The following is a 15,588-nucleotide window of genomic DNA, read 5'->3' as shown; positions in this document are numbered from 1 at the left end:
CTCTCTCTCTCTCTCTCTCTCTCTCTCTCTCTCTCTCTCTCTCTCTCTTAGTTAGTTAGTTTGGTTATCTGAATCCCAGCTGTGTGTATGACAGAATGTAAAAAATAACAGGTGTCAAGACAGCAAGTGATGAAACCATAATGGCAACATGGCAGTGCAAGCTTTAGTCTGCTTTTCTCGTTTGTCTTTCCATGACCCTTGGTCCCTTGGACAGAAATGTGAGTCTTTCCGCATTGGATGTTTGGCGGTCTGTTTCAGAGTCTAGACAGTAAGGCTCCCTACACGACATTTTAAACACAAGCACACACACACTCGCGCGCACAGGCGAGCACGCACGCACACACACACACACACACACACGCGCGCGCACACGCACACGCACACGCACACGCGCACACACACACACGCACACACACACACAAAAGACACACAGGCCTTGTAGTGCAGGAGCAAGAGGGTCAGAGGGCTGCGCTTTCATTGATTAGCAACTATCTATCATACTGTAGGTCAACGAAGAATGTAGTCAGTTATGGCTACAAAGGCGCCCAACACGGTGTAGACACATATTAAGGACTGGAATAAGGTCGCCCCATTGGTGGCTTGTTGAACCCCACTAGGGGGTCGAACAGTGGTCCGCGGCGTGCACTTGTGCTTCCTCCGTGTGATGGTCCCGTCCGGAGAAGTGTGGTCATATTTGCCACCATCTGTGAAATCTGGTGAGGAATCCTCTTTGTCTGCCATGACCTCCTTCGAAAGGTGCACCTCATTATCTCCTTTCCCCTTGTTTGCCCTATTGCGGGGCTTAGTACAGTTCCGAGCGCGGCCGGGCCTCGAGGGGTGCACTATGCGGGTCTGTCCCCCAGAGCCCACTGCCACGCCACCGTTTATAGATGGGTTTACTGTGCCAGACAGATTGTTGGTCTTACTCTGGGCTCTGGACTCAGAGTTGGGGACAGTTGGGGAGCAGTTGGGAAAGTCTTCCTTGACCATCACCTTGAGGTCCTTTCCAACCATATCATCTGGGGCCTGGCAGCCCACAGAGGAGGTGGAGCCTCGGAAGCGTTTGAGCCACTCCCACAGCGACACGGCCTTGCAGTCACACACCCAGGGGTTGTCGTTGAGGCGCAGGTATTCCAGGGCAGGCAACGTCTCCAGGCACTGCCCAGATAGCTCCTTCAGGGTGTTGTTGAACAGGTAGAGGGTGGTGAGGCGTCGCAGGTCGTGGAAGGCCAGGCGGTCCACCCACTGAAGCTGGTTGTGGTGCAGAAGCAGGCGGTCCAAGGCCCTTAGGCCTCTGAAGGTGTTCTGGTGAAGGCTCCACAAGCGGTTTCCATGGAGGAAAAGGTGGCTCAAGTTCTGGAGGTCCGCAAATGTGTCGTCCTGCAGGAACTTCAGATGATTATCCTGAGAAGATACAAATGGTACACAATAAAATGATAACGCCACAAAGCAATCTATAGATGTGCATAATTGAGCCCCTTGACTCATCACCTTTCAGTTGGAGTGTTTGTTTTGGCATTTTCAGCACCCTCTAGAGGACAAATTTGCAGACAAAGGGACATGCATACAATACATACCATGCATGCACACAGACAGACAGACAGACAGACAGACAGACAGACAGACAGACAGACAGACAGACAGACAGACAGATTGCAAACTTTGCATCACTTTGCTTTGATAATCATGCTATTATTGTATTCACTCTGTGTTCCACCAGTATTGTTTTCCTTCTATGTCACATGGCATTGTTAATATTTTTTGTCCATTTTATATAATTCTTACAACCCTTCATTAAAGTTTCTGCAGAAATACACCTCGTACCTGCAAGTAGAGATACTGCAGGTTTCTGAGGCCTTGGAATATGTTGTTCGGCAGTGCACTGAGACCACAGCGGTACAGGTGCAGTGCGTGGAGCCGCCCCAGCCCATGGAAGGTATCCGCAGCCAAGGAACGCAGGTGGCGGTTGTCCCCCAGATCCAGCTCCTCTAACAGCGTAAAGCCGTGGAAAGTGGAGGGCTCGATATAGGTGATGTTGTTGGAGTAGATCCAGAGGGTGACCGAGGTGGAGCTGAAGTGGCCCTGCAACAGCCGGTGGATCTTGTTGTTCTGCAGGAAGATACGCTCGCTGTCGGGGGGAATGCCTTCAGGGACAGTCATGAAGTTGTGAGCTTGGCAGGAGACGGTGCTGGGCGCAGTGTAGCAGATGCAGTGACGAGGGCAGGACCAGGAAAGCTCTAGCCCACAGAGTACCAGCAGGAACTCGAGCCCACAGCCTGCAGCAAGAATGCGCGCGCGCACACACACACACACACACACACACACACACACACACACACACACACACACACACACACACACACACACACACACACACACACACACACACACACACACACACACACACACACACACACACACACACAGGCAGGCAGAGAAAAGAGGAAGAGAGTGGGAGACAGGAGATCGAAAAGTAAGGTTAGAAAATATAAAGAGAGGGTAATCACACAGACAATATAGAAAGGGAGAAATGAATTAGTGGAGGTACGTATATTTGGACTATGGGTTGGATTTTGAATCAGAATTAAGCCTTAATACTTTGATGTTCAATTCACTTGAAAGGGTGAGAAGATTAGTTTGGAATTTATTTAATATTTTTTGGAAGACCAGAGAAATTGGTTGGGAGAATGATTTAGTAAATTTCTTTCTCACAAGAGTGATATATATTGACTTGGAAAGGCAGTGAATGACAGAGGGTATAAGAAATATAGACGCAGTACAGGGCTAAACAGTGAGAGCTACAATGAGAGGGATGATGAAGAGGCCAGACAGAATGACAGATATATTTATATTACAGGGACAACTTCTACTCTGATAAATGACTACTGCCAAATGGGGCCACCTGTTGCTAGGCACAGCCTTTTTTGTGGCAGGATAACACTGGGATTGCACTTGTACCACATTATTTGATACAAATTGATACAATTGATACAGTAAAACTACTCTTCTCTCTAGGTCTGGAATCTTCAAGTCTAAAGCCTCCGGTGCCCGAGTGTGTTTCTCTTTTAGGCCTGTGCTGAAGAGTCTATTGAACACAGCACACAATAATAACTCCTACCCTTGTGAGTCACTAAACTTATCAGCCGAAGCCGACTGAATCCCCTGAGCAGCACATAGATCTCTACACATACTGTACTGTACAGTATATGCACATGTCAGGCATTACATCTTTCCTATATTCCTCCAGCCTTGGGGAGATGTTCTGTTAAGAATGTAGCTTATTTATGTCCATCGGCATGGCTATGCAGCAGCCGTAGCTGTGATCAGCCAGTTTCAGTTTGTCTTGTTAAATGGGGCGTGGAATGCTCGCTTAAACTCATAGTAAGCTTCTGTGACACATTCAGCCCCCTTGCCGTGAGGTGACATGCTTTCCCAGATCCTAGACTTGCTAGCTGTGACTTTATCCACAGCCTCATCCCAAATGAAATGAAAGTACGACTCACATCCCATCATGAAAAGTCCCCTCTGACAACCTCTGGCTGTGTTCTACTTAATTTATTATTCAAGGCGTAGTGGCAGCGTGATTCACTGCTCCTAATCGATACGCCTCTGTTGCCTTTTAACTCACCCTGTAATCCTGGGGCTTTTACGGTGGAATTCGGGAGCAGAAGAATTATTCCTTTGCAGGAGACAGGCGTATTTACCAGAATATATTTTCTCCCCAAACGATGGCTAAGCTGTGACATTCAGCGTCTGACTCCACTGACCTTTTGCAGTAATTCTCTCTCGCTCTGTGTCTTGGCTGCACTGCCAGAGAGGAGTGCTAGCTATGTGTGTCACCTGAGCAGGAGGCGCGTGCTCCCTTGGGCCCTGCGGTAATCCTGTGTGTTAAGCCCTCACACTAAGTGACAATAGGGAAATAATGCATCCTCCTTTAATCACCAAACAAATGTGTCCCCAAAATGAGATGATTCTTAATGGGTGAGCAACTATGAGAAGGTTAAACGGTGTGTGTGTGCGTGTGTGTGTGTGTGTGTGTGTGTGTGTGTGTGTGTGTGTGTGTGTGTGTGTGTGTGTGCGTGCGTGTGCGTGTGCGCGTGTGTGTGTGCGCAAGTGTGTGTGCGCACGCGGGCAAGATGCCTGTATGTAGGTGACCGTGTGCCATGTTTGTCTTTGGGAGTATGCCACAAAATGATGAGGCCTTCGGCCCTTAATTGTCACCAGAGCACCACCATCAATTTGTGGGTTACCAGTACCGGGACATCGCTCACTGCATACTCTTTGTCTATTCCAGGGGTTCTCAACCTGTGTGTCGGAACCCCCCAGTGGGGGGGGGTGTTGTTGGGGTTCCCTGATGACAGTGAAGTGACAATTTATGGACTTTTAAGACCTTTGTAATACCAAAAAAACAAAAACAAAAACATTACTCCATCAAAAGTAATCAACAAACTATACTATTAAAAACCGGTTAAACATGGGCCAAATTGCCAAATAATATAAGACAGAGGCAAACATTGTGAAAATAGCCGATCTACAAGCTCATAACGAGTGAGTCAAACTGAGTCAAACAAAATGTAATGCCTCAACTACAATAAAGTGCTTATCAGGGTTAGTGAGAACCACTGGTCTATCCTACCCCCCCCCCCCCCCCCCACACACACACACACTGAGCATTTTTGAAAATGAGTTAAGCTATTTCTCACAGGAAATAAAATGTTGGTTGTACTGTATAACGAAAATCATCAGTCCTCTGTCTGGAAGATTTGCATTATATATTGGTGTGAGTGCGACCACCATCTACTCAAAACACAGCCTTGTCGGAATGTCTTTGACAGCATATTGCTTCACCTACATTTTCATTACACTGTAGCATGCATGCAAGGGAAGTATTTATTATGTAATACAAACACTACAGTTCATTCCACATAATAAACATCTCCCACTGTTGCATTCTCAATGCATAATCTATTTCTTTAACATTCTTTGGTATGAGAGCAAAAATGATGTTCCTTTCAATCGGCCTTGGCCGGATTACTTTCAGGAGAATCATTATCCATTCAGCGGATCTTCCTATCACTGCCTTAATTATATATCCTTTTCTGAGAGACCAACTATCTCCATTTACACTTTGCTTCATGCATGTCTTAAATAGAATTAGGTATCAGATTTACAACTGGAAAATGATCAGAGTGGCTGAGGCAAAGAGTGATAGGGAAAGCGCAAGAGAATGAGGCTGTAGATCCTGCTTAGATAGTGAAACAATTTGAATCAATGATCGCGATGCTAATCATGTTGGACACATAAGGCTGCCCCTCCTCTCTTCTCTCTCCTCAGGTTGTCAGGATGCAGTAATTGATTCTTTGCCACGCTTAATCCGGTTCCCCTCAAACGACTGATTTTAGCTTCTTGCCAAATACTGTATTTCTGAGAGCGTCAGGAGAAAGAAAAAAACTCAGAAATAACCGCATCGCAGTATGCAGCACACAGAAGCTGCTTTCCCTTCCCTTCCCTATCAGTGGAGTCTTTCATCATATAGCACTGATGAGGATGACAGAGATGGGGTGGTCTGTTGATGTGAATCCTGCACAGATGCCGAAAATAACCCATGGGTCCCCTTTGGGATGCAGCGAGAATGACGAGGGAGGCGACTCCACCCTATTCACTGTTTTCAGCCACACTCGCTGCGGTATAGGAGCAGCAGCAGTATGCTGCTGTGTCTCATGCATAAACTACACTGCTGCCACGAGAGAGAGACCTTGCACTTCGCACCTGTCAGCCCACTGATCTCATCACCCCAATGCACTGGCACAGCTGTGCTCGGCAGGCATACATACACATACATACTGTACATATAAACACACGAAACACATGAGTGTGCACTGCACAGACACGCATTCACAAGCAAAAATGTCTGCGTGTTATATACTGTATAGCCTGTATGCCAACATGGTTAAGGAATGAATGAGGCTGATTGTGAACACGTGACTTGGTGAAAGAGTGCTTGCTCAGAGTATTATGCAGATTGTGTTTTAATAGCACTGGGGCGGGGGGGGGGGGGGGGGGTGATGTGGAACTGCTGTCGTGAAATGAAAAAGTAAGAAATTAATTTGTGTCATAACTGCATTATGTGCTCACACAATGAGCTATTCAACTGAAATCGTATTATATTAATAGCTTTGGATACGACGGTGCATGTATATGCTATTCATTCAATTTGGCAGAATAAAGGGAGATGCTCTGAAAAGGAGGAAACAGAATTTATGGTGGCTGGCCTGAGCTGTGTATAAATACCCTTGTCACAAGTCTCTCACCTCCTATTATTCCCCCCCCCCCCCCCACCCCCACCCCACCACACACCACCCCCCGCAGGTCCCCACTTCCTCCCTGGTTCAGGATGACAGATGCAGTTGATAGCTCGTTACAAGGAGAGTGATTAAACTGCCTGCAACTGGGTCTGAAGTTTGACCCTGCAACCCCACATTTTGCCACGTTCCTTTCTTCCTTGCAGGCACAAAGGGGGAAATGATAAATAAATGAATACAATAGAAGAGGCTTGGGACCCTAGACGGACAGTGAGAAATTACTGTGTAGAATATCAATGAAACATAGTTCACACTAGATTTGCCCTCATGAATAACACATCTCCGCTAATAGGAGGGAAACGGTCTGTCTGTGGCAGGCCGTGACTCTGCCAACGTTAGACTGGACAAACTCAATTTCCTGTGTCTCTCCAAGGACCTTGATAAGCATCCTGGTGTTTTCACTCTTGCCATTGGCTGACCATAAATAACACCATGGCTCACGACCCCTCTAGAATGTGTTTATGCATGCTCAACATGATGGTATAGGCAACTAATAATGGCAAATCAATAAATTATACTATTGATTCGAATGACTCTTCTGGAGTGCACATTTAGGAACTATGCATTATAATTAGCACACTGTGGCGCGCTGTGATGTTATGCCATTATAAAACATGGAAAATAAAATCCAGGTGTGAGGTGTCATCATGACAATTCAACAGAGTTCCGTTATTAGGGACCGTTATCAGGGACTACAGACCGTATTAGGGGCCGTTATCAGGGACTACAGACCGTATTAGGGACCGTTATCAGGGACTTCAGACCGTATTAGGTAGGGACCGTTATCAGGGACTACAGATGAAAATTAGCTTTTGGCTAACTCTGGCTCATTTACATGGATTTGAAAACTGACATGTTAATTAATGTGCACTGTCCCTGATAAAAAAAAAACTAAAAAACTAAAATAAAATAAAAAATACTAAATACTAACAATACTAAGAATATGACATCATATATCTGTAAATTGTAGGTAAGTACAACACAACACAACATAATAATATTGCCAATGAAAACAAGATCCAATTATGAGATGTCTAGTTTGGATTATAGTTAGATTGTATTTTTATTACCTTGCCTGTAGCAATGTGGGCAATTGCAATTGGTCCTGTTTGTTTGTTAGCAAGATAATTTAGAATGGATGGGTATATATTAAGACCTGGAGGGACTGATCAGTAGGCTGCCCCAAAGAGATGGTTAATTTGGGGGTCAACACGTTCAAGGTCACAATCCTGGTCATGGTCAAAATTGAGGACGGATTTCCCCAAAACTAGGGTGAATGATCAGTACCCTGCTCCAAAGATATTATTAAATTTTGGGTCAAGAGGGTAAAAGGGCATGGACACAATTAAGATGAATTTGCAGTGAGTAAATGTACTGATTCCCTACATTTACCCTACCATCTGCGTAAGCATACTGATACACTTGTGATGACCATGGTCACTGCTTTATCAAGACACTGTCTATGCCCATTGCCCAATGATAGGAGATGCATCTGTTGTTTTCTTATTACTCTCCGTTCTTTTCTATTATTCATATCTGCTGGTCATGTAATGTCACCTGTACTACGGTGTATATATTATCTATGTGTTTAATCATATTTTGAACTTGTCATGTGGTACTACCTTGGTGTCACCTTGTTCTCTGAGCTCGCTGTTTGTTTACAGAGGGATACTTCAAACTGAATCATCAGTAACATAATGAGTCTCATAATAAAGGAACACTGTTAAGACCACACCAAGGGTCTACTAAACTCACAACAATTGGTCAGTTGGTTGGTTGGTTCACCGGTCCACCACTTTGGCCCCAAACAAGATATAAAAAAAAAACTACTGGCTAGATTGCCATGGCATCTTCTGAGCACCATCAAACTCCCCAGGCAATGGCCCCATACTGATTTTGTTGACCTAATGTCCTTACCTTTAGCACACACCTTAAGCCAAAGTTTCCACTTGCAGACAACTCAAAATGTACACGGTGGATTGTTATGAAACTCACCGAGCACATCCATTCCCTCAGGAGGATGACCTTACTGATTCAGGTGACCCCTCTAGCACCGCCCTTTAGGCCAAACTTTCCACTCGCACACAGGTTATTTCAACATCTGTTGGGCAGATAACCATGAAACATTCACACTATTTGAGTGACCCCATGACCTATCCTCGAGCCCTACCCTCAGGCCAAAATATTAACTTTTCAAACTAGATAGTTATAGCTCTTTGCATAACTGCACTTCCTGAGTTTCCGGAAACACATACTGTACAGTACGTATCTCATGTGTTTCTGATTCAAATCTTCAGCTGAAGACATAGGAAAATAAAGTGGAACAGGAAACAGGTATGCCACCTTCTGGAAGCCTGGGCCTACAGTTGTGCACAGAGCCTATAGGGCATAGCAGTGGTGGCCATTTTGTGGTGCCACAGATAGAAACCCCATTCATTTCCCCCATAGACATTTCTGAAAATATTGATATATATTATTTTAAGCCTGGAACCAAGCCATCCAGGCTCCTGGTTAATCATGACCATAAAACATTTGATTCTGTGTCAAACAATATTTGAAAACCGCAAAAAAAGGGTAGCCTATTTATATAGTAGCCAATATGATATAATTAAATATTCAAATATTTGTTGACACAGAATCAAATGTTTTATGGTCATGATTCACCGGGAGCCTGGATGGCTTGGTTCCAGGCTTAACATGATTTCTATAAATATTTTTCGGAAATATCTATGGGAATAAATTAATGGGTTTTCAATCTGTGGCACCACAAAATGGCCGCCACTGCTAGGAAGCTTCCAAGATGAACCATACTGATTTTGATGACCCCATGGCTTTTTCCATCGTACCACACTTTGGCCAATTTACAATTGGTTTAAGGAGCAGCATAGTTTCTAGCAGGGCTTTTATAAAAGAGTCTTGTTCAAAGTAATCTCTCAAGAGTCAAGACAGATTCTGATAACAGCACCACTGCCATAAACATATAATGTTGTTGTTAGTAGGAATAAACACAGAAGCACCCAGGAGGAAGTTGATTAAGAAAGGCGAGGAGCCAAACCGAGTTCCTGTCTCTAGACAAAAAAAGGAGGCGGTGCCCCCAGAGGCAAAAATAAAGGGTCAAAATGTCATATTCTTTCCTTTTTTATTTTTATTTTTATCAAACAGGTTCCCATATTGGTTTCAAAGTAACAATTCCCTCATCTTTTCTTTGTGAACACATTCATGCTATGAATCTTTTTAATCCTTTTAATCTTAAATTCCAGCTATCAACTAAACCACAACGATGTGCTTTAAAAAAAAATCTTTCTCACTATTTTTGGTGGTCAGTGACTGTCTGTTCCAATCACCCTTCCAATGAACGACTCAATAATGTTGTGAGGCCTGCCTTTCTGTAACAGCACTCCTCTGGAAACAAAAACGCTAAAGTAATTATTTATTTCAAGGGGATTAACACAACACTAAATTCACACCAGAAATACTTTCATATAGTTTCAACTACATTTTGTTATGGTATTAAATGTAGACTCATAAAATAGGTGCTTGTGAGAGACACTTTTGGGAAATTAAATTAGTTGCCAATTACATTTCAAAAGCATAAATGGGAAAAAGCAACTATACAAGCAACAACAAAACATACTGTCTGAGAGATTCTATTCACGAGAAGTCTCTTCTCAGAACAAAGGCTTAGAACTAGGAACTGGTCATTCACAAATACCTCATTGATTTATTCCTCTGGTGTGGAGAATACACATCAGCAAATGTGGCATTACTCATGCATGTAATGATACCTATATAATAACATTTGTAGTGTTCATTTTAACTCTGAAAGTGTAATGAAAGCACTGCATGATACAATGAAGTTATTGGAGATTACTCTGTGTAAAACTGTTTTTAGCTGGTAAAGGAGCAGACACGTGGACTCCAGAATGTCTTTGGTTGTCTTTATATAAAGAGTTGCAGCAGTACATGGAATGGCAGATTAGAAGATGGATGATGGTATGAATGTTTAGCTAAGGATTTTCATGAACGCACTCATTAACAAAGGGACGTGAGACGCTTTGGATCGTCTCGACGTGAGTTTACTGAAAACACTGAGGACCCCAACACTAGCAGGGCTACGTAAAGCCTGACTGGAGTGGAAAACTTAGCTGGCCAAAAAAGTGCCTGAACAAAACAAACGTATTATGGAACTCAAGATACAAAAAGGGAAGGGAATTTATAACAGAAGTTATACTGGAGTACATTCTAAAATGTTCTGCATTTCCGATAATGTAGGCATATAGGCCCAGTAGTCTGTGGTCCATTGACCATTCACATGGTGACCATTTTGCTCCTACATGTCAAACTTATGTCTAATTGGGAAGCTCTATAGCCCACAGACTACGACATGATCAGCAAAATGGCCACAGTGTGAATATGGTCAATGTTTTGCACAGTACGTGATATCCTGCTGTCCTCTTAACACTCTTGGTTACATCTCTCTGGTTAACTTTTTAGTATTGGATTGTCACTTCTTCACCTGGTTAAATTGCAATGGAGGCAGACGGGGAAATCCCGTGGGGGGGGGGGGGGGGGGGGGCTAAAGGCAGATTCAGGGGATTCCATTCAGAGGCCTAAAGCCAGATTTCCGCCCCTGAATGGAGGTAGCAGGGACAGCAATGGAGAGAGATGAGCATTGAAGGCCATGCACACAGAGTCTGTCATGAATAAATTTACTCCTTCATTATTGATGTTTATGTCTGTTAAGTGCTTTTTATTTAATGGCCATATGATATGGTGAGCGGCATTGGCTGATCAATGGGGCAGCCCTGCCAGTAAATCTCATTTGGACTCACAGTTTGCAGCAAACAAAGTGAGAGATGGGGCTCAGAGAAGGTGAGCGGAGAGAACAACATATGGAGGAGGGAAGGAAGAGGGGAGGGGAGATGAAAGATTGTGGCAGACATTAGACAATTAGGATAGAGATTTCCCTCAACTAGACTGCAGAGAGCTGACACCTGGAAACCAAGGTCAGACAGTTGAGGATGACCATGCTGCTTCTCAACACAAAAACGTTGCTTGCACAAACAAGAGGGTAAACATGAGTGACACCAACCTCGTCTGGGTTTAGGAATCAGAGGGCTTATTTTATAAATAACTCTTCCACATAAGCAGTGCCATATGGAGCATGTCTGGATAAAAGCGAAGATTTGTGAAGCGTGTGCACAGATGAATAGAGCTAATTTGTTACCAAGACTGAATTCAAAGAGGTGGACACCTGAGCTAGTCACACATATTTAATACCACATTTTTAATTAACCTTAATGACATAGAGTAGGTACTAATTCTATTTGCATATAATTTGTGCCCACAAGTCTTTTATGCTTAATACCTTTATAGCTTTCGGGTTGAGAAATATTGATAGATGTGACACAGTATATGCACGTGAGCACGCACATGCGCGCGTGCGCACACACACACACACACACACACACACACACACACACACACACACACACACACACACACACACACACACACACACACACACACACACACACACACACACACACACACACCCCAAGACACCACTATTGGGGCAAGACTATGCGCCACTAACTTACCTCCATTCATCATAACAGCACAAAGCTAAATGATTCAAATATATTGCTTTCCCTGTGGCGTTATTGCAGCGCACTGCCCAAATTAAACTAATGGTTCCACCAAAGATATAAATCATCCAAAGTGTATCCATATGTAGTTCATGTATTTCACTCAAAGTGATACAGGGCATCTGTAATGCAGTTCCTGTAGCTTGCAGCGGCGTATAGAGGCTAATTATTAGCTTTCGGGCTTGATGGTCTGTAACTCTCAGAAGGGTCTGGAATAACATGGAAGTATTTAATGTACAAGAAGGGCTGGTGCCTTCTGCTGATGGAAAAGTTGTCCTATCTGGTGACAATATGACGATATCAGCTAAAGAAAAAAAATCACACCCAGTGTGAAGTGGGCGGTGTGGTCACAGTGGTCATCACAGTGATGGAAGTTCACTTAAAGAAAAGTAATATTGTGGACCAACCATTGTACACCCCTAACTTAAAAAAAACCCATAAAAGTGCATAGTCCTATTTATAGGGCTATGCACATATGTCATGTTTCACTAGCCAATCACAGTCCTGAATAGACTGTGATTGGCCAATCACGGTGCAGGGTTGGGGGGTACACTGGTGGCCAATCACAGCGCAGGGTTGGGGGGGTGCAATTTCCAAACCTCACATATAGGGGCGGTTTCACCGCCCAAAAAAGAAAAAAGCCTAAGAGCCAGACTAGCAGCTCCTAGAATGCATGCTGCTCCTTAAACCCACCTCGAAATGTTGGCTGAAGACTGGCACTGGAAGAAATGCCATGGGTTCATCAAAATCAGTAGGGTTGTATACTCTGATTGCCATTGTGTATGTACCGTATAGGCATCTGCTTTTTATCATTATCATTCATTATTGTTGTTATCATGTGACTATGCTGCTGCATATGTCTGAGTTGCCGAACAAAAGTAATTTTTACTCTTATGACGCAACAATAAAGAACCTTGAACCCCTGAACCTTTTGAACCCTTAACCATTTTCAGCACCCTTCACACGTCCTGCTCGGAGAGGATTAGCGTGCTACAGTAGCTGTATCAGAGTTGTTACACCCCCTTCCTATGGTCGTTCGGCCATCGATGCCATGCAGCTGCCAGGTTAGCATTTCTTTAACCGTCCATAGAATGCATTCAGCTTGTTCGCCAGTGTCGCATGCATCCCCACCCTCAAATGATGGGCACTTACTTTTGTAATCCGTGATTTATTTTCAAACTTGCCAAACCATGACCCTTGTATGACCCTGATTGAGCTGATCTACCTTTCCCCTATAATGTTTCTTAAATATGTTGTTTTGGTTTAATAAAAGACAGCAACTGTTGAAGACGAATGGCCTTCTCTAAAACCGTACTCAGAAATGGGAGTTTTGAAATGGGTCTAACGTTATTGGGATGGAGGGGTCAAGACCATGTTTTTTAATTAAGGGTTGAACAACAGTTTTTGAAACAGGAAGGGGCAGAGCCAGTACATGGCCAGAGAGCACTTTATACAGTATTAGTCATAATGCTGGGACCAACAGCGTGAAAAACCTCCTTTCAGAGACTAGAAGGTAAGCATGTCAAAACAGCTGCTGATTGGTGAACAAGGGGGAGGGAAATGTATTAGTGTTGGTGGTTGAACAATATCCTGGAATTGTGGAGGTCCATTTGTGGTCTGATTCTTTTGTAATCTCTTCTAACGGATCATGTATTAGGTCATTTAGCCACAGAGACATTGTGGTAGCAGCATCAATAGGAGTGGTCCCATGGGCACATTGTTAGCTCCACCAGGATGCTACAGATCCGTAATTAACATCTTGCAGTCAATAAAACAGTACTCAAAACAAATACAACAAATGAAGGACGCTGCCTACAGTATATTCCATAAAAAGAACATAACACCTTTTTCAGCACAATACGAGAATCTTCATCTTAATCTAATCAACACTTGCCTAATGTTGTTTAGCATCAGTCACTAACCAATGTTTATCTAATTTCATGGCATTTCATGTGAAGCGTCTATTTAAGGAGTCAAATCACATTTATGTTTACAGCATTGTTTTCATTAATGTGATTTAACAGTAATACAGGGCTTTATTTACTCAAGCCCACGCACGTGAGGCTCAACACTGAATCCCCTGGCTTAGATCTCTTCAATAGGCCTACTTCTGGACCAGTTTTGAAAAGCCCACCAGGCGAGAAGTGAGTCATGTTGGTGGTGGTGTTAGGTGAGGCGTTCAGTGACACGTACGTTAAAGCATTTAAAGACGTGTTTAACAAGACATTCAGTCACATGGTTGTCTGTGTAATAAGTGGCATGAAAACACGCAGCCCGCTTTGAGCTTGTAGATCTGCTATTTTTGATATTTTTTTCTGGAAAGTAACTAGTTTTGGTCATATGTGCTTCCACTCGACAGCAACGATATAGTTGTACGTATATACATATGCACATACAGTGCATGTAAAATGGAATGATAGTTCAGCCTCTAAATCATTCATCAAGCTTTTCTTGATGAATGATTTAGAACTTGAGTTAGCCATGTATGGGTACATCAGGTTAATGTAGCTTTCCTTTATTGGTGCTTAAAGATGCGATTTTCTAACTCGCTTCTCTCTACTCTCATTGGCACCCATTACATGTATCCCCTAAAAAAACGGGTAAAGAACCTCTGCTGCACAGTTACTACTGCCCTTGCATACAAACTGTTCATGTGCCCTAGATTCAACAGATCAATTATTCATTGCAGGTGAGTTTGGCTCCATATATGTAAGGGTGCTTGCGCGCACACACACACACACACACACACACACACACACACAAACACACACACACACACACACACACACACACACACACACACACACTGCTCTTCCTCTCTCTTTCTATAGCTTTCTTACACAATGTCGATAGAATTGGCAGTCTAATGGGTCCAGATAGGCAAGAAGAAATGAGAACTGCAGCGCACAACAGCATTCCTTTGTTGCTCATTAAGTGAAAATGTAATGGGCTTACCAGGAGAAGAAAAGCTGTTATTGGGGCTGGTTAGAGCAAACACACAACTTGCATGAGGACGAGTACACATGACATGAGCAGAACATTCATACAAGTGCGCACAAATATCCATACATTCACACACGGACACACGGACACACACACACACACGGACACACGGACACACACACACACACACACACACACACACACACACACACACACACACACACACACACACACACACACACACACACCCCAAAACATACAGTCAACGCACTGCAAAGGCCCCGGTAAACAGGCAACCAGACGCAGCACAGACTCATAATGCTGTCCCACAAATGAACTGAGTGTGAATAAACACAAACAGGCTACTGTTATTTACATAAGGCAATCTGATGCAATTACTCTGCAATGCATAGCATGCTGCTGTGGTGGTGCACGTGTGCCTCTTTGCATGCGTGCCCTGTCAGATAAGGCATTGTGGGCGCAAAAAAGAAGACGCACAATATGGTGAAAGAAAGGGGTTTGCTTGGGGAGAGAAGAGGAAGAAAGGTGGAGGGTGGGGGGATGAAAAGATGGAAAAAGTCCTCGATCTTAAGAGAGTAATCCCTTTTCATTAAGTGTACTTTTTCAGACCCTGA

The 15,588-nt window shown here is 43.7% G+C and overlaps 1 protein-coding gene across 1 annotated transcript in view; it reads right to left on the bottom strand.

The window, feature by feature from the left end:
- Window positions 1-507: 507 nt before the first annotated feature.
- Window positions 508-15,588, bottom strand: part of rtn4rl1b (reticulon 4 receptor-like 1b) — a gene marked incomplete at its 3' end in the record, with an annotated part of 170,653 nt that continues 155,572 nt past the window's right edge. The window contains exons 2-3 of the mRNA XM_080429160.1: window positions 1,825-2,276; window positions 508-1,404 (exon numbers count right to left, since the gene is read on the bottom strand). Of these exons, the coding sequence (XP_080285286.1) occupies window positions 508-1,404; window positions 1,825-2,276 (1,349 nt within the window). The remainder of the gene's footprint in view (window positions 1,405-1,824; window positions 2,277-15,588) is intronic.

This window comes from Gymnoscopelus braueri (genome assembly GCF_963280865.1).
Source record: "Gymnoscopelus braueri genome assembly, chromosome: 5".
Taxonomy (NCBI): Eukaryota; Metazoa; Chordata; class Actinopteri; order Myctophiformes; family Myctophidae; genus Gymnoscopelus; species Gymnoscopelus braueri.
The sequence above is the reverse complement of the archived record's forward strand: the minus strand, read 5'-3'. Positions and strand labels throughout refer to the sequence as shown.